This window comes from Patiria miniata, unplaced genomic scaffold (assembly GCF_015706575.1).
Source record: "Patiria miniata isolate m_02_andy unplaced genomic scaffold, ASM1570657v1 HiC_scaffold_1, whole genome shotgun sequence".
NCBI lineage: Eukaryota > Metazoa > Echinodermata > Asteroidea > Valvatida > Asterinidae > Patiria > Patiria miniata.
In genome coordinates, this window is record NW_024037047.1 from 25,788,625 (window position 1) to 25,810,464 (window position 21,840).

General features: G+C 42.0%; 1 protein-coding gene across 13 annotated transcripts in view; it reads right to left on the reverse strand.

The window, feature by feature from the left end:
• Positions 1-2,874: 2,874 nt before the first annotated feature.
• Positions 2,875-21,840, reverse strand: part of LOC119726647 (myotubularin-related protein 13-like) — a 101,958-nt gene continuing 82,992 nt past the window's right edge. For 9 of the 13 annotated variants that reach the window (XM_038198512.1, XM_038198455.1, XM_038198421.1 and 6 more), the window contains 13 exons: positions 18,064-18,260; positions 16,727-16,903; positions 16,380-16,484; positions 15,807-15,992; positions 15,428-15,554; positions 13,910-14,064; positions 12,114-12,332; positions 11,437-11,613; positions 9,416-9,551; positions 7,962-8,138; positions 7,413-7,537; positions 6,058-6,189; positions 2,875-4,286 (listed from right to left, as the gene is read on the reverse strand). In XM_038198512.1, the coding sequence (XP_038054440.1) occupies positions 4,194-4,286; positions 6,058-6,189; positions 7,413-7,537; positions 7,962-8,138; positions 9,416-9,551; positions 11,437-11,613; positions 12,114-12,332; positions 13,910-14,064; positions 15,428-15,554; positions 15,807-15,992; positions 16,380-16,484; positions 16,727-16,903; positions 18,064-18,260 (2,006 nt within the window). In that variant the 3' untranslated portion in view covers positions 2,875-4,193. The remainder of the gene's footprint in view (positions 4,287-6,057; positions 6,190-7,412; positions 7,538-7,961; positions 8,139-9,415; positions 9,552-11,436; positions 11,614-12,113; positions 12,333-13,909; positions 14,065-15,427; positions 15,555-15,806; positions 15,993-16,379; positions 16,485-16,726; positions 16,904-18,063; positions 18,261-21,840) is intronic. The other 4 variants (XM_038198505.1, XM_038198438.1, XM_038198497.1 and 1 more) reach the window with 2 other exon arrangements.

Below are 21,840 nucleotides of genomic sequence, written 5' to 3' on the forward strand. Positions count from 1 at the left end.
TGTACTGCGATCAAAGCCTTGCTTTGGTTTCACTATTAATTTTCCGTGCGGAGTGAAAAACGCTTCACTATTACGTTTCCGTGGGGAGTGAATAACGTTTCACTATTACGTTTCCTTGATGAATGAAAAACGCTTCACTATAACGTTTCCGTGGGGAGTGAATGACGTTTCACTACCACGATTCGGTGCGGAGTGAATAACGTTTCACTATTACGTTTCCGTGCGGAGTGAATAACGTTTCACTATTACGCTTCCGTGCTGAGTGAATAACGTTTCACTATTACGCTTCCTGGGGAGTGAATAACATTTCACTACTACGTTTCCGTGCGAAGTGAATAACATTTCACTATTACGCTTTCGTGTGGAGTGAATTACGAGTCACGGTGTTCCTTAGACTCCAACACAAGTCGTTTCTATTTTCAAATTCACACCTCACAAGTTGCTGCACGCACAGAGGCAAACGGCTCTTTTCAGTTTTTCCTTCCACAATTTGTAACATCTGCGACGTACGTTATGGACAAAAAAAGACAACTGTTTTACCATGATCCATTTCAGAATGAGCTTTATAAAAAGGGTCAAAGTTTACATACCTCCACTCATAATTTCTAGTTCTCTTGTAAAAAAGGGTACTTTTTGACATTTTAAAAATTGTATTAAATGTATATTTGTTTACGAAAGTTTGAGGGCCTATCGGAAAACGTTCAGTATACATGTAATTATGGCCTTGCAAAACATTCTTTTGAAAAAGTGGGGTTGGGAATGGGAAAGGATAGGCGTTGCCTAATAAGATTTTTGGAAGTAGGGTAACTTTAGGGGGGGGGGGCGTGGTGTGGCGTGGAATGCAGGTTGGAAGGGGGATTGGTAAGCACATTTTTTGGGTAGTAAGTATAAATAAGCCGGGTACCAGACACGAGCAACATACTTTACGTAACACTTTAGCTGGTAACCCTTTTTTCTGCTAAACAAACAATGTATGTGCTTAGCCAATCTGTGCTCCCTAGCTCCGTGAACTTTGGCCTCGGGTCTACAAAGGAATTTGAAGTTAGCTGCCAAACCCTGGCTCTCAGTGCCAAACGTTTTGTATCACATCGGGAACCAGTTTTTTCCATTCCTTAACCCTAACTCCCTAGCGTCTTTTACTAGGAACTGGACCAAGTCCATCAAAATCCATCAATCACTGTGCGTCCAATACAAAACTGTACATGACATAATGGAATCCACCACTGACGCACTGGTTGACATTCATGGACTTGCTAAACATGGCTTTTATCACAAAAGCAGTACAGCAAGCTAGGCAAAATCAATCGGATACCCCTAGCACTGCTTCAGGCCATTAGGCCCAAGTCCATCATACTCCATCAATATTTAGTCAAGCCAGGCCTTCTGGACCAGGTCCCCCAAAATCCACCAAAATGGGGGATGGATTTTGATGGAGTTGGGGTTGTTAGGGTTAATACCACAAAGCATGGGATTTATGGCACTCAATTTCACATGCTTATTTGGAATACGCCACTTAGATGTCTATTACACTAACTCATCTTCTGAATTACAGAAATTATTTCTTCCCCGTTTCAAGAACAGCATCTGTACGGTATAAGATCTGACGAACGTCTTGGCGTGACTTTTCTAACGGACTGACCCTAGACACACTCTAAAGCATCTACTTCTAAAAATTGTGCGACGCTCACTCTGCAAGAACCAAAAAAAAAAAAAATCATCATCAAAATAGAGGGTGACAATACTATTAGTAATTTGTCATGAATTCTTAAAAATCAGTTAAATAAAATATCCATCAATAGTAATATTGTATCTAGGTTAATTCATATTCACTGTATTTACAAGTACCACCCACTTCTTTGTACACAAAATTTTGATTATAGACAAAAAAATTAATAATTATAGTAATGACTGACCTTCATTGTGTCAGTTTATTTGTTTTTCTTAGAAATACTCAGCGTAATAAAAGTCCCTCAAATTGGAACCGCGTTAAGTTAAACAATTCCTTCTCATTGATTGAACTGTTTAATTAATACTCTTGATTTCATTATATTCCTGACACTATTATCCCCCCCAGAAAACAATTAATAATAATTGGGGGGAAAAATGAAGATAGCAAATATTTATGAACAATTATATACAGCACTGAGCAATTGTTAAAACGTTCCAAGTCTAAGACCTACGATTTCTATGGGCTACGCTTGGCTTAATAGCATTGTCATTTGTGTCTCAATCTGTCGGCGACATTCCTATTGGCTATGCTTTGCTTAATAGCATTGTCATTTTTGTCTCAATCTGACGGCGAAATTCTCTTACTGCGAACGCAAACCTCTCAGTTTCCACCCTGTGATAGGTTTAAATATCCAGCAAAATCCCTACAATTTGATATTAAAGATACGACTATGGTATGTTTCTGTCCTGACGACTACGACTACTTAACGCTCAATAGCTCCGAGACATAATGACGTCATGCTTTGTTTACATGTACACTTTCCTTATGGGAGCCAGACGGGGACGAGAGCCACTGAGCTCCAATGAGCAGGATTGTTGGACTCGAGTCCAAGACTCGGACTCGAGTCTCTGTCTCGAGTCGCAATTTCTGTGACAGGGACTCGACTCGAGTCACGTCGGTAAAAGACTCGGACTCGACCATCATGACTTGTAGTTAGTGATTCGTCACTTGCAAGTCACATATTTTTTTTCCCCCAAAGAACATTAATTTTTAAAAACATCACTCTGATGATTATTTTCCGAAAGTAACGTTAAAGCAACACTTCAGGTGGTGATGCCAATAACACTGTTTGTTACATATTTAATATGCGCCCATCCCTATGTTCAGCGACAGTGGCTCACTGAGGCTTACATGTATGACTTGTGTAGCCATATCCTTTCACTCGTGACTCATGACTTGGACTCAAACTCAACCCAAGTGACTTGAGACTCGGACTCAACCTAAGTGACTCGAACTCGACCCAAGTGAATTGAGACTCGGGCTCGACCCAAGTGACTTGAGACTCGGACTCGACCCAAGTGACTCGAACTCGACCCAAGTGAATCGAGACTCGACCCAAGTGACTCGAGACTCGGGCTCGACCCATATGACTGGAAACTCAGACACAGACTCAACTAGAGTGACTATACTACAACACTGCCAATAGGAAGTCCGAATTGTCCCAAGTGACTCGAGACTCAGACTCGACCTCGAACCAAGTGACTCGAGACTCGGAATTATCCAAAGTGACTCGAGACTCGGGCTCGACCCAAATGACTGGAGACTCCGACTCGACCCAAGTGACTCGAACTCGACCCAAGTGACTCGAACTCGACCCAAGTGACTCGAGACTCGGGCTCGACCCATATGACTGGAGACTCGGACACAGACTCAACTAGAGTGACTATACTACAACACTGCCAATAGGAAGTCGCGCATGAAAACAAACTGTGACGTCACTATGTATCAGGTCTACTGAGCAGCTGTCAAAATGGTTCTATCCCCATTTTGAAAAACTTGGCAATATTTTTTTTTCTTGGCAAGGGCAAAGAAGTCAGCTTTTTTTTCAAAGACATTTTCTAGGCATGTGACTGAATCCAAATTTTTTTTTAAACTTCAGGCGACTGAACTCAAGCACTACTTTGAAAATTTGCACTGCAAGTCCGACCAACGGCTGAAAAAAAATGTTTTTACAACGTCACATGCGGAAAACAAAACAAAAGAAAGAATCAATTTGGTCATCAGTTCATTCAAGTCACCACCCACGAAAACCTACAATTTGTTTCTTTTTACAATCACAACAAATGCAGCATGGATATGTTGGAAATAAAAATCACTTCTGACGAACATAAAAAAACCCACAAAAGTCATTCTTTTGCAAAAACGCAGAGCTGGTGGAACCCCAACTCAATATTGAAAAAAAAAAAAAAAAAATTGGCATGATCCTGAATGAATTTGATTGCTGTCACTTTTAATAAAACACACAGAAAGAAGTTATTGCCTTTTTATGTCATCTGGAAACGCAACAAAATAAAAAAATGCACATTAAAAAAATGTCTAATTAAAAGTTAAAAATAAGAGGAACTTAGGGGTTCTGTACGTGCTGGCGCCCTCTGTTGTTTGAAATGATTAAAGCACAAAACACTGAACACTCATTGCAACTGCACCCGAGGGCTGTAAGAAACTGGCCAGTAGGGGGCGCTCATCACGATACACAGTCCTGGATTTTGCTGATCCACTCTTCGGCTGCTGGTTTGGTGTCGGCGACAAAGTTGTACGATCTTCTCGTCGTCTTCAACTGTGAAAACAGAAGACAAAAATCACGGGTGAAAAATGCACTTTGTTTTTAAAATTTACATTGGATGCAATACAGGTTTTCCCCACAAAAACCTAATAAGTCGAAAACCAACTAATAAAGGAATATTGCATGTGAGTGACTTTAGGATTATTTTCAAATTACTTCTTAAAGTCAGATAACCAATCTGCCGTACAATCTGTATTTCATTCAAATCGATGCATTGGAACTAAGGCTATATGCTTCACCAAATTCAAGGGTTGAAAATCGTCTTGGGCCACTTTCCTTGAAAGTGAGAAAGGGCAGTTAGAGAAACACACAAAGGATATATTTCCTTTGTTCGAGAGGAACATGTGACTTATTCTACCAGCTTCGATCTGTAAGCTTGATAAATAATTGAAAGTGGCCCAAGTGGTTCTTCAAGTCCCGTATTGTGATTGCTGTACCTTTGGAACAAAACATCCCAATGAAACCAAATAAAAAGCATTTGGAAGATCAATTATTCTACTCGGCAATACATTAGACATGATTTTGAGTACTACCCCCACTTTTCTAAAAACATGCACGATTCAACTGTTTTTTTATTATTATTATTATTATTAATGGTTTATTATTCTATTCTATCGCCGCCAGCAGCGGAATTGCAGAATAGTTACATAACAAATAAAATTACACAGAGATTTAAAGAATAACCATCATGAAAGGGCATAGGAAGGGAGGGAGTGATAGGGATGGGTTGAGGGGAATGGAGCTGGGAAAACATGTATGGTATTAAAGTACACAGATACAAAACAAACAGTAAAAATCGAGAAACAGTTTAGTGAAATTCAAATGCAATAAAAACCAGGCTTCCTTTTTAAAATTGTTTACAAACAGGCTGTAAAACCGCACAGGATGAAAAAAGGTTGGGAAAAGAGGATGGAAAGGTTGGGTGTACACAGGGGCAGAGGTTGATACACGTAGGATAGGGAAGTTGTCTTGGGGATGGAAGGCATGGGAAGGGAGGTTGTTATATGAACAACAGGATTGTGGAAGGGAGGGGTCAAAGGTAAAGAAACACAACGGGGAACACTCAAATGTTACAATGTTACAAACACTCAATGTTGTGCGACAACCTGTATGTCATGTATGTCAAAGAGAGAGACAGTCGGGGCAGACCACTGAAATGGATGTTCAAATGTATTACTGCCCTCTGGTTTGCGTACTTTGCGCTGTCGCATGTCAACCATTACGCGCACATGTCCCGTCCACTTGGCTCTCGAATGCCAATCCACTAATTTGTGTTGAATAGAAGTTGAATACATTTCAACTCCGGCAAATTTCGTAGAGAAAATTTCATGATGTAAAATCTGCTTTGCATGCGCATTCGCCTGAAGTATGTGATGGCCTTTAATTTGTCATGGAACTTGTTGCTTAGAGCTCACAGATTATTACTATTAATTTAACCCTAACAGAACACAACCCATCAAACCCCAACGGCATGTTTTGTTGGAATCTGTCAGGATGGGTACAGTACCCCTAAACTGACAGTCTTTTACATTGGGTTGGGCACACCTCCAGAATCAAAGTCAGAAATAAGTGTGTGCAGTTTCCCATATGGTGTTGGAAATTTGACAGGATGGGTACATGTGTGGTTCCTAGTAAATCATGCTAGGGAGTTAGGGTTAAGTTCTACATGTAACTATTGCTATAATTATCCTTGTGGATGAATGGGCAAAAAAGAAAGACATTCTCAAAGCAAATGTTGGTTGGGGGTTAAAGGAGTATTACTTACATCAAAGAACGCATTCTCGTCGCATTTCTTGGGAGCTCCTGCCGTAGGGAATGCCGGTTGGACTGACTCCACTTCCTTCAAGTCGATGATGCCCTTGAAGTGGGGGTCATTCCTGGTCTCGTAGTATCGCAGCTGGGAAAGAAAAAAAAGAGTTAACAGTTTCTGTTAACTAGCTAGTTTCTAGCTAGTTTCTGCTAGCCAGCTAGTCAAGTTCTCATCTGGAATCATGATGCCCCTCGACGAAATGGTCGTCCCAACATGACCCTGGAAACATCCATCGAGCTAGAAACTGGTCTGAGTGGTCCATCTCTCTCCAACACTATGCTCGACAGGGACAGTTGGGCCCAACTCAACAAGTCATCATGAAATGAATGAGTGAAGAAGAAGAAGTATTTCAACACAATTAATGCACTCGCGCCTGTAATACATTGTGTCTATTCACCGATGAATACATAAAACCATAGAGTGCTTGTGTGGTTTTTAAGCGTTACAGGAGTAATAGCCAGGTCAGTTTGGGGCGGTATGGGCTCCGTGCGCAAGTACCCCGGCCAGAAAAGGAGAGTTGGGGGAGACCTAGGTTCCCGGTCCATCCACTGCGTATTTCGAATGATCCAAAGTTATTGGGGGCGGGGATTAGTCTGGGAGACCACCGCAAGTTAAATTTGAACGTATTCGCGCATCGACAATGCCTGAAGCTCATGCGAAGACGCCATGGCTAATAGCTTTGGCACATTCAGGAAGTCGTGCGTACTTCGCGGGCGAACCAGTACAGTACATACGCACACGCTGTGTCCTGTCCACAGAGCTCTCCAAAGTGGCCGAGCTCTCAAAAGTGGTAAAAACGTTGTTTTGTTGGCACGCAGAGCCCATATTGACTAAAAGGTGAAAACAACCAACACATTTTGCTCCTTTAATTTGAGTGTTTTATGCTGTATTTACTGCTTACAGTCTTCATGAAAATTGTATGCTTAGCGATTTCATTCAGGAGGTCAAAGACAAGGACAAACAAGAACATAACAAGCAGGAGTAACATTAAACATTAAGTTTAATAAAGTAGTATGAATATGAGTTAAGCAGTTCTTTATAAATATAGATAAAGTTAAGCAGTTCTTTATAAATATAGATAAAGTTAAGCAGGTCTTTAATAATACGGTCCTCAGACTATTCCAGGAGTTAACATGATTCAAAGGGGACCTCTGTTATGTGAAACTGTCCTGCCCGGTCAAGTAGTGGCCGAGAATACTGGGGAAACAATTCTGAGTATCCGTCCAAGAGTAAAAGCTACAGGATGATGTTCTACAAGTTATCCAAGATATTTCACGAGGTGACTCATGAAGGCTCTTGAGACTTTTCACCTGGTGTTTCTGGGAGTCCAGTACGAACCATCTCTGCTTCCAGCCTTTTAGTCTGGCCCCCCGTTTGAAGAGGTATCCGTCGTGGGTACTTGTCTCGCCGATCTTAGCGTAGAACTGCTCATAGCCTAGAAGGGGAGGGAAAAACATACATTGTTTGTGTAAAAGCTTGATTTTTTTAACCTTCGGAGATGACACTAAAAAAATCACACGGAGTAGCCACATGCAAGGTCATGCACAAGATATAGGGCAGTCACATGGTCTTTGTGTGGGCCAGGATTGTTTATAACCTGTCTGAGCTCTGGGCGGCACGAGGGGTTGGCACAGAGAGATCAGCGGCACAAAGGGGTTATAACTATATTTGGAAAATGTGGAGAATTTTATCACCTCCTGGCTTCTCCGAGGGTTGGTGGGTCATCTGTCCATAAGCATGATATTGCTGTCAATGGAAAGGGTTGGGGGTGAAGGGGTGTACATGTATACCACCCCTTTCTGATCTTGGAAATGGAATGACTAATTTATATGCAATTTATACTAAAAAATCTGTAGTACATGTACCTGATACAACTGGCGGTGCAACCGGGGTGCCAGCACTAGTCACTTCATCCGAGGTTGGCCTGGAAGGTCCTGCGCTAGGCTCCTTGGTGGATCCGCGCCGTGTGCACTGCTTGGGGACCTTGGGCACGCAGTCTTCGTGGGCGTTGTAGCCACAGTCTAAGCACTTCATGCCTGCAGAATTCAACCAACAAGTCACAAATAGTCAATCATTAACCGTGGCTCAATGGTTATTGTGTCTGACTCACGGTGCTTATGTTCTTGGGCAAGACACTTTACTACAATTGCCTCTCTCCACCCTACCAATAAGTCACAGATAGTCAATCATTAACCGTGGCTCAATGGTTATTGTGTCTGACTCACGGTGCTTATGTTCTTGGGCAAGACACTTTACTACAATTGCCTCTCTCCACCCAACCAATAAGTCACAGATAGTCTATCATTAACCGTGGCTCTATGGTTACTGTGTCTGACTCATGATCACGATGCTTGTATTCTTGGGCAAGACACTTTAGATTGCCTCTCTCAACCCAGGAGTATAAATGGGTACCTTTGAGGGCAGAGACCAGATTGCGCTGATCTCGAGCTTCTGCGGAAACAGGGGTAATATTTGTGATGCACTTTGAGATTTTATTATTATTATCATTATTACTATTAAAAGAGCAAGGTTTTGGGTTCACCTTAGAGCTGAGGGGAGGGAAAACTCCTTTTAGGATCTCGGAAATGGAAACGGAAATGGATTTTTATGAAATATTGTACACTAGTAGAGACATTCATCATGAGTTTATATGTGCAAAGTTAGCTCAATCAGACAAACTATTTTTGATCTCTAATATTCCACTGTTCCATCTGTGAATGATTTCATTTCGCTACACATAGCCAATGAAAAGGAACCCCATGTTAAACCTCGATGTTTATGAAATTGGTGAGAAAACACAGACAAGGCATCAATCTACAAACACACAATGGCTCAACACTAAACAAAAATGGGGCCCCAAACTCTTTTAGGATTAAGGGACAAGTTTTAGGCTATATCACATGAAGTGACTGTCTAAAATGCTGTTTGATTATTGCTATGTAATTCAGGCGATTCACAATGCAGTGCCCCACCAAGAGTTTGCCACAGAGAGTCCACTTTTCAAGTTTACAATCGACAAAACATTTGAATGAGTGTCAGTAGACACTTGAGCTAATTTGTTATAGATTGGGACATAGCATTCTGCCACCTTACAAAAAACACCATATTGATAAAAAGAAAAGGGCAGGGCAAACAACTACTGACCGGAAAAAAGAACAATTTCAAACAACTCGCGCTGCAAATTTGTCGACCATCCCCCACAATGCACTAAGAAATGCATTGTGAATCGCCCAAATTCAGATGTGTGCGCTACACAAGTTTTCAATATGAAAATTCCTTGTAAAACCTGTTTTAAAATGATCGCCCTTCGTACCTTTGCATCCCTGTTTGACAGCCCCAAAGAGCAGGTTGGAGCACAGGTCGCAGTCCGTGGGAGTCATGTAGGAGTGAGCCTCAAAGCGATGCTGGAAGGCAAAACCTCTGGGTTGGGGCTCAATGATGTGCTTGCCCTGGTATAGCACATAAGACAATGGGTGGGTGAAAGCAAATACTCCATACTTTGACAAGATAAGTTTGCGGTAGCACCATGTGAATAAATCTCTTTTGTGAGTATGTGTGGTTCTGAAAAGAACCGGAGGGACTCAACGTTTCGAACAGTATGCTCTGCCCGTCATCAGGTGAATGAGGGATTCCAACGATGATGCGAATCCCTCATTCTCCTGACGACGGGCAGAGCATACTGTTCGAAACTTTGAGTCCCTCCGGTTCTTTTCAGAACCACACATACTCACAAAAGAGATTTATTCACATGGTGCTACCGCAAACTTATCTGTCTTAGTATCTTCCCACCATGCAAACCTTCAAATCTCAACTCCATACTTTTACTTGTCCCAGGAGGCCACTATGGGCTCCGCGTACCAACAAGAGAGGGCGCTTTTTGATGGCTTCCTAGAGCCCTGTCGACGAGACCATGTGTGCGTACTGGTTCGCGTACGTGTAGCGCGAAGCATGCACAACTTTGTTTATTCTAACTGTGCACAAAGTCATAGCGTCTTCGCCGTGAGCGTCAGGTGTCGTCGTCAATGTGTCCGAATGTCTCTCCCAGTGGTCTCCCCCAACTCTCCATTTCCTACCGGTGAGGGGGTACTTGTGCACGGAGCTAATAGTGTCCTCTTTGTCCAAATTCTGACTGTCTGCTTGTCATTTGTGATTCAGACTCGTTGTGGGCACACGAAAAAGAGGGCTGGGCAGTGCTATCATATAGGATTACTGTGTACCACCAATGGATTGGATAAATCCAACCCATTGTGTACACCGGATGCACAAAACGATTTCCAGTGAGTAGCTGTTCTGAGTCGACTGAGCTGCTACTAGGTTTGCCTTGTCTTGTTGAATGAATGAGAGCAATGTAACAATGCCATTACTGGGTACAAACACCAGAAATTATCACCTTTTACTGAAGCAATTTAGCAACTTTACTTCCATCCCCGAATTAAATACTGCAAAACTTCAATTTTTGAAATTTAGCAACATGCATACACTTATGTTTAACCCCGGATTCATTTCAGGGGACCGGACAGCATCATACCAATGGGGGTGCTGTTCATACAGATGATGTTTGACACTATCGGAGAATAGGTGGCACTTTTGTTGCAGCATATACACGTTTGTATCTGCTAACAGACACATGATTTTGCTGGCAAGACAATTTTGCCGACAACAAAATATTGTGGGGGGAGGGGTGTCACACTCCCCACCCCTCAGCGACACCTCTCATCAGTATCCCATAATAGAGATGACATTGTTAATTTAAAAGTCTGAAAATTGGATGAAAGGTCTGACAAATGCACTTTTTTTCTACATTATTAAAGAGGTTGTGGAATGCTCGAAGACATTTCCGTCATTTTTTGGGTATATGTAGCCTAAGGTGTGATGAAATAAAAACGACTATTGTTTCTGTCATGAAATGAGTACAAAGGTTACTTTTGAGAGCTATTTTTCAGGTCCTGTTTCAACCCGAACGTGCAATTTGTGTAAAAGTCGTCGTTGCGGGCAGCAAACAAAACACACTAAATCGTGACGTAATAAACAGGACTTGTTTATGCTACTCTGCATCGGGAGTCCTGTTTATTACGTCACGATTTACTGTGTTTTGTTTGCTGCCCGCAACGACGACTTTTACACAAATTGCACGTTCGGGTCGAAACAGGCATGACAGGACTTGAAAAACAGCTCTCAAAAGTACCTTTTGTACTCATTTTATGACAAAAACAATAGTCGTTTTTATTTCATCACACCTTAGGCTACATATACCCGAAAAATGACGGAAATGTCTTCGAGCATTCCACAACCTCTTTAATGACTTTTTCTCAGATTCAAAAGTAAACTGCTCACCTTGACCAAGATATCGATGGTGGTCTTCTTGTGTGCTGACATGCTCTGTTGTTGGGCTTCCTTGATGGACAGTGACTTCCTGCGGACTCTGCTAGGGAAGCTCTTCTGGGCACGGTCTAACCGTGTCTTCCAGTGCTGCGGCGTCCGACCCAAGTCACCTTCCAACTGCATCATTTCCTAAAAAAGTAAAACAGAAGAAAAACAAGAGCTACTTTCGTGCAAAAACACAAACCAGTTTACCTTGAAAACGCAGAGTTTAATTCTTTTAATGTAATTTTTTCATTTTTAAAAAGTGAAAGGGCCTTACGTTCGGTCCAAGCAAAGACAAAATGACAGGGGTACATAATTAAGTAGGGGACCACAAGCATGCATTGGTGGAAGGAAAAATACAACGTGGGATTACGCACCAAACACTTATAAGGTATCCTGCCACTGTCTTCCTAGCATTTCATGGTACTAAAAAGCTATGAACACCACTACAACTATAGAAACTGCAAGTAAATGCAACTAGAACTGAGACAACTAAAAAGCTATGAACAAAACTACAAGTATAGAAACTGCAAGTAAATGCAACTAGAACTGAGACAACTAAAAAGCTATGAACACCACTACAGCTATAGAAACTGCAAGTAAATGCAACTAGAACTGAGACAGCCGAAACTGATACTTTGACCTACCTCTAGGTACCACATGTGCATATCGGGCTCGGCCTGCGTGGCGTTATCGTAGCAGTTATTGATGACCCTGCGGTCTGACGGCACTAGCGGCATTTCCTTGTCTTCGGCCGTGGCCAGGTCAAAGAGTTCCCGGTCAAACGAGGGCCCGCCGGCCAGGTCTTCCTGGGTGTAGAAATCCCAGATACTCAGGCTGGAGATGTTGGTGTACGGCCGAAGGACCTTGGTGACAAAAATTTCAAAACAAAAATTCAAAAACCAATGAACCCTTTGATTATCATGTTGAAAATCTCACCCTAGTCCCCAGCTTCGGATCCAGTTTACGATGTAGATAAATCCAGGCACAAGATCACTTTACACTCACGAAACCCCCTTCAATGGAGAACCCATCGTGCACGCTACTGTACAAAGCAACTGCACCGTGCCGGATTATCTGAACAATAGCTAGCACAATGTTATCGCCATTGTAGGGGGCCTTTGTGATAGAATTGACAACGTGCTGGGATCGGTCTACAGGTTGACAAGACTTCAAAGGTAGATCCAGAGAGAAGGGAGATCTACAACAGGGGCCATGCCCCCCCCCCCCCCCTTACCACCACTAAGTGTAAATTTGTATTTGTTTTCGCAATGAAACCCCATGACATGGCAGCTGTTTTTAAAGCGATGCTTTTCATCCTCTTACCAACTATTGACTAGTACTACTGACTGTCCATTAATTTGTATATTATACAGACGAATCGAAAATATTGACCCATGGAAGAGGTTCATGGAAGAGGTTCATGGAAGAGGTTCATGGAAGAGGTTCACTATGGACTAGTACTACTGACTGTCCATTGATTTGTATATTATACTGACGAGTTGAAATATTGACCAATGGAAGAGGTTCATGGAAGAGGTTCACTACGGGTTAGTACTACTGACTGTCCATTGATTTGTATATTATACAGACGAGTTGAAATATTGACCAATGGAAGAGGTTCATGGAAGAGGTTAACTATGGACTAGTACTACTGACTGTCCATTAATTTGTATATTATACAGACGAGTTGAAATATTGACCCATGGAAGAGGTTCATGAATATGCATGAGGTGTAATAAAACTTTGAACAAGCTTAGGGCCATCTCAATTCATATCCGGGACGATTTCCGGACAAGTTGTGGGCACTGTATCGGGTAAGAGTTGCAGGATTCTGAACAACTTCCCCGCAATCTTCCCGCAATGAAGTTATCAGTATTGATGAGTCAAGCAGTTGCTAATGAAAATGTCCGGTAAGCGTAATTTTTTTTCCTAGGAGGGTTAGGGGCAATGTCATGAATAATTCAGTTTTTCCTTTGAATCATTGCAAGACTTAGGTTCTCGTTCTATTTTCCCCTTAATTTAAAATTATCTCAGTGATAAATTTGGAGAAGAAAAATAGCTGATGAAAATGAGCAGCGATGACGTGGATTCGAACCAGGGATCTTTGTATCCAAAGCTCATCTTGCTATCCACTAGGCTACTGTGTGGTAGCTCGACGACAGTCGTTCTTTAAAATGCTTTAATGTATTGTAACTAGTTGAGTAACTAACAACAATGCTGTTGATGTCATTGTCCGTTCTCATGGATAAACATGGATAAACATGGATAAACATGAATAAACATGAATTATTCATGACATTGCCCCTAACCCTCCTAGGAATAAAAATTACGCGTCCGGTAACAAATGCAGAGCTTCTGCCGCGGACAAAGTGAATGATTCCACCACACAACTTGTCCGAGACTCGTCACGGATCCGACTTGAAACAGTTCAGGCCCTTACCGGTGTGTGGGGCGCAAACATGAGGTTGTAGAACAACGGTTGTTTGCAGTTGATCTTGATAATGTACTCCCAGAAGGATCTCATGGGGGTCTTGGATTTGTTGGGATCTCCCAATTCATCATGGCCCTGCTTCTTGTCCTCAAAGACTGAGTTGGCTTTATAAAAAAATTGACAAAGAAAAATTCAATGATTTCAAATTTTTAATTTTATTATTTTCTATTTCTGACATGAAAGCTGTCATCAATCCATCAATCAAAAGACATTTATAAAGCGCCGAAATCAAAAAGTTTGCTCTAAGATGCTGATGGGGCACCAAATGAAGAATCATTACTGATGGTGCGCCTCCTGAAACAAGAGAGCTTTCAGGAGTGTCTTGAATGTATGCAGTGAGGTGGTATCTCTAATGTATTCTGGAAGTTTGTTCCAGATTCTGGGGCCGTATACAGAAAATGATCTATCAGCAAAAGAGACACAATGGGTTCTGGGCTCAACAAAGTGCAGTGAACAGGAGGTTGATGATCGAAGTTTTCTCCGTTGAGAATTAATGTGGAGCATGTCCGTGATGTAAGTAGGAGCTTGTTTCCAGTAAGCTTTAAACATGAGAATGATGACCTTGTAGCTGATCCTTTGCGTGATTGGAAGCCAGTGTAATTTGATGAGTTCAAGAGTGATGGAGTCATAAGTCCATGTTGTAGTTGAGTCCACCACAAGTCCTTTCACCAGTCCAGTTACAAGAAACAGGAGGTGAGCAATAGCAAAGGAATGTCTTTGTTACAATTCATTTGAATAGCTTGTGACTTGAATTGTCACTGGAGGACTTGTGATGGACTTGTGATGGGCTTGTGATGGACTTTAATGGACTTGTGATGGACTTGTGATGGACTTGTGATGGACTTGTCATGGACTTGTGATGGACTTGTGATGGACTTGTGATGGACTTGTGATGGACTTGTGATGGACTTGTGGTGGACTTGTGATGGACTTGTGATGGACTTGTGATGGACTTGTTATGGACTTGTGATGGGCTTGTGATAGACTTGTGATGGACTTGTGGTGGACTTGTGATGGACTTGTGATGGACTTGTGATGGACCTGTGATGGACCTGTGATGGACCTGTGATGGACTTGTGATGGACTTGTGATGGACCTGTGATGGACCTGTGATGGACCTGTGATGGACCTGTGATGGACTCGTGATGGACTTGTGATAGACTTGTGATGGACTTGTGATGGACTCGTGATGGACTTGTGATGGACTTGTGATGGACTTGCAATGGACTTGTGGTTGACTTGTGGTTGACTTGTGATGGACTTGTGATGGACTTGCGATTGACTTGTGGTTGACTTGTGGTTGACTTGTGATTGACTTGTGATGGACTTGACTCCATTACTGGAACTTAAGCTACACTTCCATCGTGTATTAAGGATCACATATTTTGGTTTTTTGGGGGCAAAAATTGCAATACACTTAATACAATGTTGAAAGAGTTACAGCTATTCCATTAGCAAGATACTTACACGCGTCAAACCTTGCAAATTCGGAGTCCAACATGAACGTCTGGAAGCGGTTTGAGACATGATGATAGGCAATGGTCTTCAAGAAATACTGGTTGAATTCGAAGGACATCGGGAACTGTGCCTGCACCTGGGAAACCAGAATTTAAACAAATTAAGATTAACAATGAATTTCACATTTTTTTTCAACCCCACATTGGTCATTTTCATTTTTGTTTATGGTCGAGTTTCTGCATTTTTTCTTCTAATGTCGCACATATGATGACATACATGTACATGTACAGCCACTGATTTGCACCATTTCAATATTTTTTGAAAGATTATCAAGGATTCCATATTCATGATTTCTGCATATTCATGAATTTGAATATTCATGAGCTACCTGATACACGCAGTCCAGGAACTGCAGGAACACTGGGGCAAAGCCGCTGGCCTGATGGGCCATGGTCTGGTTACTGCGATGCGTGAACCGATGACCAAACGCCAACCACTCCTTCTCTATCAGAACCTGAAAGCCCTCTAAGGTCCGGTAGTATGGATCCATCAACAGCTGGGCTAATGACACCACCTGGGGGAGGATAATATACAAATATTACATGGTTTGCAGGGAAATAGTGAGAATCAGTTAACACATAGGGACCAGCAATTTTGCATTACCACCCCCAATTAAATCATGTTATAATAATGTTCTTATGACGCCTCATGCATAATTCACATGTTGCTTAACCATTAGTTACTGAACCACCTGAAAATGCCCTGCCTATTATTCCTCGTAGTGCCAGAGCGCCACAACTAAGCGAACCAAGAGGTCTGTTTACATTTTGACCGTTGGTCAATTCTTTACAGGTTTCAGTAGTGGAACCAACAAAATAGAAGGGCACCGAATGTCTTAGGTCAGTTCTCTGGTTCCAAATTCCAGTGCACAGGCCTAGGCCCTACAAGACACTGTACGTACCTGAGTTGTGAAGTCCCAGCCTTCTTCAAAGCTGAACATTACAGATGATCCCTGAAGGTCCATGAGGTCAACGGCTGCTCCAGCCAGCTGCATAATGCTCTGGACCTAAAGGGACAGGTGTCAAGCAATGTTTACTTTAGGGATTCTCTGATATGTTCACTTTGGTGACTTTGAGAAAAAGCTTCGAAGTTTGCACAGGGATTTGAATCTTTGAATTCGCGATTACCGTACTGGCACTCTTCAAACCGAGAGCCATCAGGCACCATGTTAGCAGCCTTCCCATTTGTCAAATAAAGCATAGATTTATTTTCCGTTGACCAATTTTCCAAGTAGTTTTTTTTTTATACCTGGACCAGCCACTCCGATTCCTCTACGAGTTTGTAGAATCCACAGTCGGGGTCTGTCAGCACCGTGCTGGGCACGCAGGCCTTCATCAGCTTCTTCAGGCTGTTCTTGGTGTGCCGCGTCTCTTGAAAGTCGTACGGAATGAAGTCGCACTTGTTGAACTGTTCCAACTTAAACGGCTGCCATAAAGAAATGGAGGTAGCATGGGTTTTTAAAATTATATTTTGTATCTTCTGCAGGTGAAGGCAGGCTCAACCCAATCAAGACTTGGGGATCAGGAGAGGATGTGGATAGGGTTGGAAGGTGGGGGTTGGAAGGTGGGGTTGGAGGGTGGGGATTGGGGATGGTGATAGGGATGGGGGTGGGGTTGGGGTTTGGTTTGGGGTTTGGGTTGGGAGTGGGTGACTTAGGGGTCAGGGATAGGGGATGGGGTGGTGATGTAGGGGGGGGGGGGAAGATGGGGGTGGCGATGTAGGTGGGGATTGGGGATTGGGGATGGGGACGGGGATGGGGACAGGGATGGGTGTGGGGTTGGGATGGGAGTGGGTGACTTAGGGGTCAGGGATAGGGGATGAGGTCAGGGATAGAGGATGGGGTGGCGATGTGGGGGGAGGATGGGGGTGGCGATGTAGGTGGGGATTGGGGATGGGGACGGGGATGGGGACAGGGATGGGGGTGGGGTTGGGGTTTGGGTTGGGAGTGGGTGACTTAGGGGTCAGGGATAGGGGATGATGTCAGGGATAGGGGATGGGGTGGTGATAGGGGGGGGGATGCGGGGGGCGATGTAGGTGGGGATTGAGATGGGGGGGGGGAGCAGTGGAAGGGGTTTCTTTGACAGTCAGTTGACCTGTAAGCACGCGCTTCATCAGAAACTCCAGGGGAAGGGTTTGCACACTTTGCCAATAACACCCCCAATAGCATTATAATGGATGAATTTCAAATAAGCTCAGCCCTAAAACATTCTGGATGCTTGTTACATGTAGGAATTTGCCAATATACATGTATCTCCAGCAGGCTTCCATCAGAGTGACTCATCCCCATTTTTAAACATGTACGGGTAGGTGTCATTGATACCCTTATCAATTCTGTGGGGATGTTTACATCTCTCATGGCAACCAACTGAAAAACCATAGAAATGTGATTTTTAAAACCAACCTGGCTTTTTTGTTTTTGTAAAGCTTCCACTTCTGGCAGTATTGTACAACCAATGACACCAATGTAACAGAATACCAATCACAATTTATGCAAACTTCAATAAAAACGATAGCTGAAGAAAAATGATATTATTATTAACACATACGTTTACTCCAACTTGTGGAGTTGTATGAAAGGAACTCACCCTGGACTGGGACTTCTCCCCAAAGATGTAGAGCGCGGCCTTGCGTGGGTCTTTGTCCCTCTTGGCCGCCAGGTCGTAGTCGGTCACCGATCCGTTACGGCTCACTGCATGTGGGTGGAGGGTCATGGTTTTAGGCGAGCCCGAGTTCATGCCGCTGCTGCTGGACCGGAAACTGCTCAATTTACCCAGCGTTGCTCCTACAGAGCCGGGAGATTGGGGTCAAAGGGGTCAAAGGTCATTGAATCAAACATGGCAGCACGTACCCCTTGATTTTTCTTGCTCAGATGTCAAAGTTTGTGTTTTTTGTTTGTTTTTGTTACCGATGCATTCATGCTGTAAATATCATTGTTGGTTACAGGACTTCTAAAATTTTGAGGCTGAAATTGAGAAATAAGACTTAAGAGTTTGCATGGTGGACATGATCAATGAATGGGAGGTTTGCGGCAACACCATGTGAATGATATCTCTAGTGAGTTGTGTGGTTCTGAGGAGAACCAGTTGGTTTAACTTGACGTTTCCTGATGACGAGCAGAGCATACTGCTCGAAACGTTGAGTTAAACCAACTGGTTCTTCTCAGAACCACAGAACTCACTGAGAGAGATCTTTCGTCAACATGGAGATACCTCCCATTAATTGATTCACTGAATTTGACAGTTCTGTTTTTTTTTTGTTCACGATACATCTTTGTCTCAAATGCTCAAACGCCATGCTGTTAGTATCTCGGTTTGTTTTAAGGACGTTCCGAAATGTTCATGGGATTTATGGTTGCTGGGAACATTCTGTCAGACTCTTTGTTTAGTTGCAAGGACATTCTGAAATTTATTTCTGATAAAATCTGATGGTTTATGACTGTGAGGCTTGAATGGTCAATGTGTTGAGGCAATGTTGCACAGTTTATTTTCAAGGCTGAAAATAAATGCGTAGCAAGTTTGTATGCGAACTGAAAATGAACTGAGAACTGGGCACAAGCACTAGGCATCAAATGACACTTGGCTGGTGACCTATTTATGCTAAGTACATGTAAACATTATGTGTACAGAGCACATATGATGGGTACCGAGCAAGTTTCTGTGCTTTCAGCTTCAAGATCTGGCTCCTAATATTTCTAATATTTTTAATACGTAGAACTTGTGAACTAGTACGGCAGATAGGCGATGGGATTGTGCCTTTGATGATACAAACATGGAATTTGACGCACAGTCAGAGTATGTCATGAGAAAGATATCTGGCCCTAGGGCCATCGCAGATTTGTCATTTAAAAAATGTATAGGTAGAATAACAAGCAATGGCAGCCATTTCGAAAACTTTGAAATTGCTTGTTATTCTACCTATATTTTTTCAAAGGACAAATCTGCGATGGCCGTATAGCCAAATATCTTTCTCAAGACATACGCAGACTGTGTGCCAAATTTCATGCTTGTGTCACCAAAGACACAATTCCCCCAAATATTTCCCCTATCTGCCCCACTAGTAGTAGTGAACCATTAATTATCATTTTCTAATGTCACATTTGTGAGAGTGGGTATTTGTGAGCATGTACATGATTTATGAGTGTGAAAAATGAGTGAAAATTATTACCGGAGATATCTGAAAAAAGTTGTTGCCATGGCGGTTTTTATGAAAAGATTTTAGTGAACGAAGGCGACATAAGACATCAATGAGACATTTAGCATGAAAAAAAAACATGGGCTGCAGACACTTTGGAAGTAGACAAACAAGTTTTAGCCACAGCAATTTGTTGGTATGTTCAGTATTTGGTATTCAGATGGTGAATATTTACAGAAAAAGACACAAAATGTTTACAAAAAAATGAGAGTGAAGAATTGAGTAGCATACATGAAGGGCTGACAACTACTGAGAGTTGATATGGACTCTCTGGACAAGCACCCTCTCATTTTAAGTGTGGGGCATCACTGCCAATGCAAGACACTCCCTTGATATGCAATGATGACGTGTGATAAAAGCACATGGGAACCAGCCAAGTTTGAGGCTGGTTCCTTTTCCCTCATGTCTGGATATATGGCATGTGTGGGAACCGGTCTACTTTTGCTCCAAGGCCGTGTTCGAATCACCGGTACTTGGCTGCGGTTGGAAATTACATGCATGCCTATGATAATGGCTGCAGCCACTTCACATAGACCCGTGTGTTAGTTCCAGCGGTAGCCAAGTAATTCGGAACCGGCCTAATTTTTGGAAAGAAACCAATTTCCCCAGTATGCATTCTCAAATGTAAATGGATGAACAGCACAAGTAAACCAGTGAAATTGTAAGTACCCTTCCCTTGCTCTTGTTGCTAGGGTAAAGAGCGCCCTCTATAGTTTGTGAACAGGTTCAATAAGAATTTATTGTTATGCTCAGTGTTACAACACATTAGGAAGATGAGGCAGAAAAGACATTAATAATGAAAGAGAAGAGTAGATACATGTAAGATTGGAAAACAGAAGTAGAAATAAGAAAGACCGACAGACAACAAAGATAAAAAGCCTGCAGAAAGGACACAGATACATTTGTAACAAAACAGTTTGAGTGAGGAAGGTACAAAATGTAGGAGTGGTTAAATAACAAACACATGATCAATTGAAATGTATTGTACTATGTAATGAAATGACATTTTCTAAGTTTTTGAATCATATGAATGGTGATATTCCTGGTTATGTTTTCAATCTGTGAAATTGAAATTGAAAACATGAAAGACTTCAATGTCTTTGTTTTTCGTTGCTGCAATGAATATCAGTCTGATAAAAAAAAAACAGCATTCATGAATATATGTATGAATGAGCTGAACGAAGAATGATCTATGTTGCTATAGGAAACATGTAGCGACAGCAAAGTTTTGGAAGAAGAGAAAGCAACTGTTTTTCAATTTTTTTATGTGAATAATTTTTAAAAAGTAGTGGTAATTTTTGAGAGATCAATATTATACCAGTAAGTTGATGTTATATTTTTGTCCCTTTTGTTAACAAACTTCAATTTCATCCATGTTAGTGTAGCAGAGCACACATTTCAAGTCAGTTATTCAAATTAGAATACATGCTGCCATGATGACCAATATTAACCTGAAACGTCACGGCCCCGAAAATTAAAGTTTCATAATTGGTCATTTTTGGGTTTTTTTGTTCATGAAATCAACATAATATTGTTATTTAGCGGATGCGGTCAGCTGGATGGAGCATGATGGGTAAATATGAGCAGTAGGCGATCGATGAAGGCATGGACCATTTGTCAAACTGCGACTTTGTCTCAAACTTCGGCTTCAAGCTTTTTGTTTTTATAATATAGATCTTTGGAGATGATTTTTTTCTCACAATGCGAAATTTTTGTTTGTACCAGAACATCAAATTCTACGGCTATTATCCAATAATTTGGAATATTTGAGTTGGGTTTAAAAACTAAATATCTTGAAGCGGGGTTCTTTGACAGAGACGAAACCAAATTTGGAGACAAAGCCGAGATTTGAAAAATGGTATTAGTTATTAGTACAGAAAAGTCCATTACATTGAAAGTTACATTCATGTATTGCACAGTCAATCTTTGAAAAAAAACATTTCTGCATTGACACACAGTTGGAGTCATAAAGAAATGGAGTCATAAAAGACTGGAGTCTCAAGGGACTGTTGGCCAAAATGGCCAATATGGCCAAAGTGGCCAAAATGACCAAAATGACCAAAGTGGCCAAAACGGCCAAAATGACCAAAATTGCCAAAATGACCAATGTGGCCAAAATGGCCAAAGTAGCCAAAATGGACACGTGGCCACCAATGCACAGGCCGCAACAA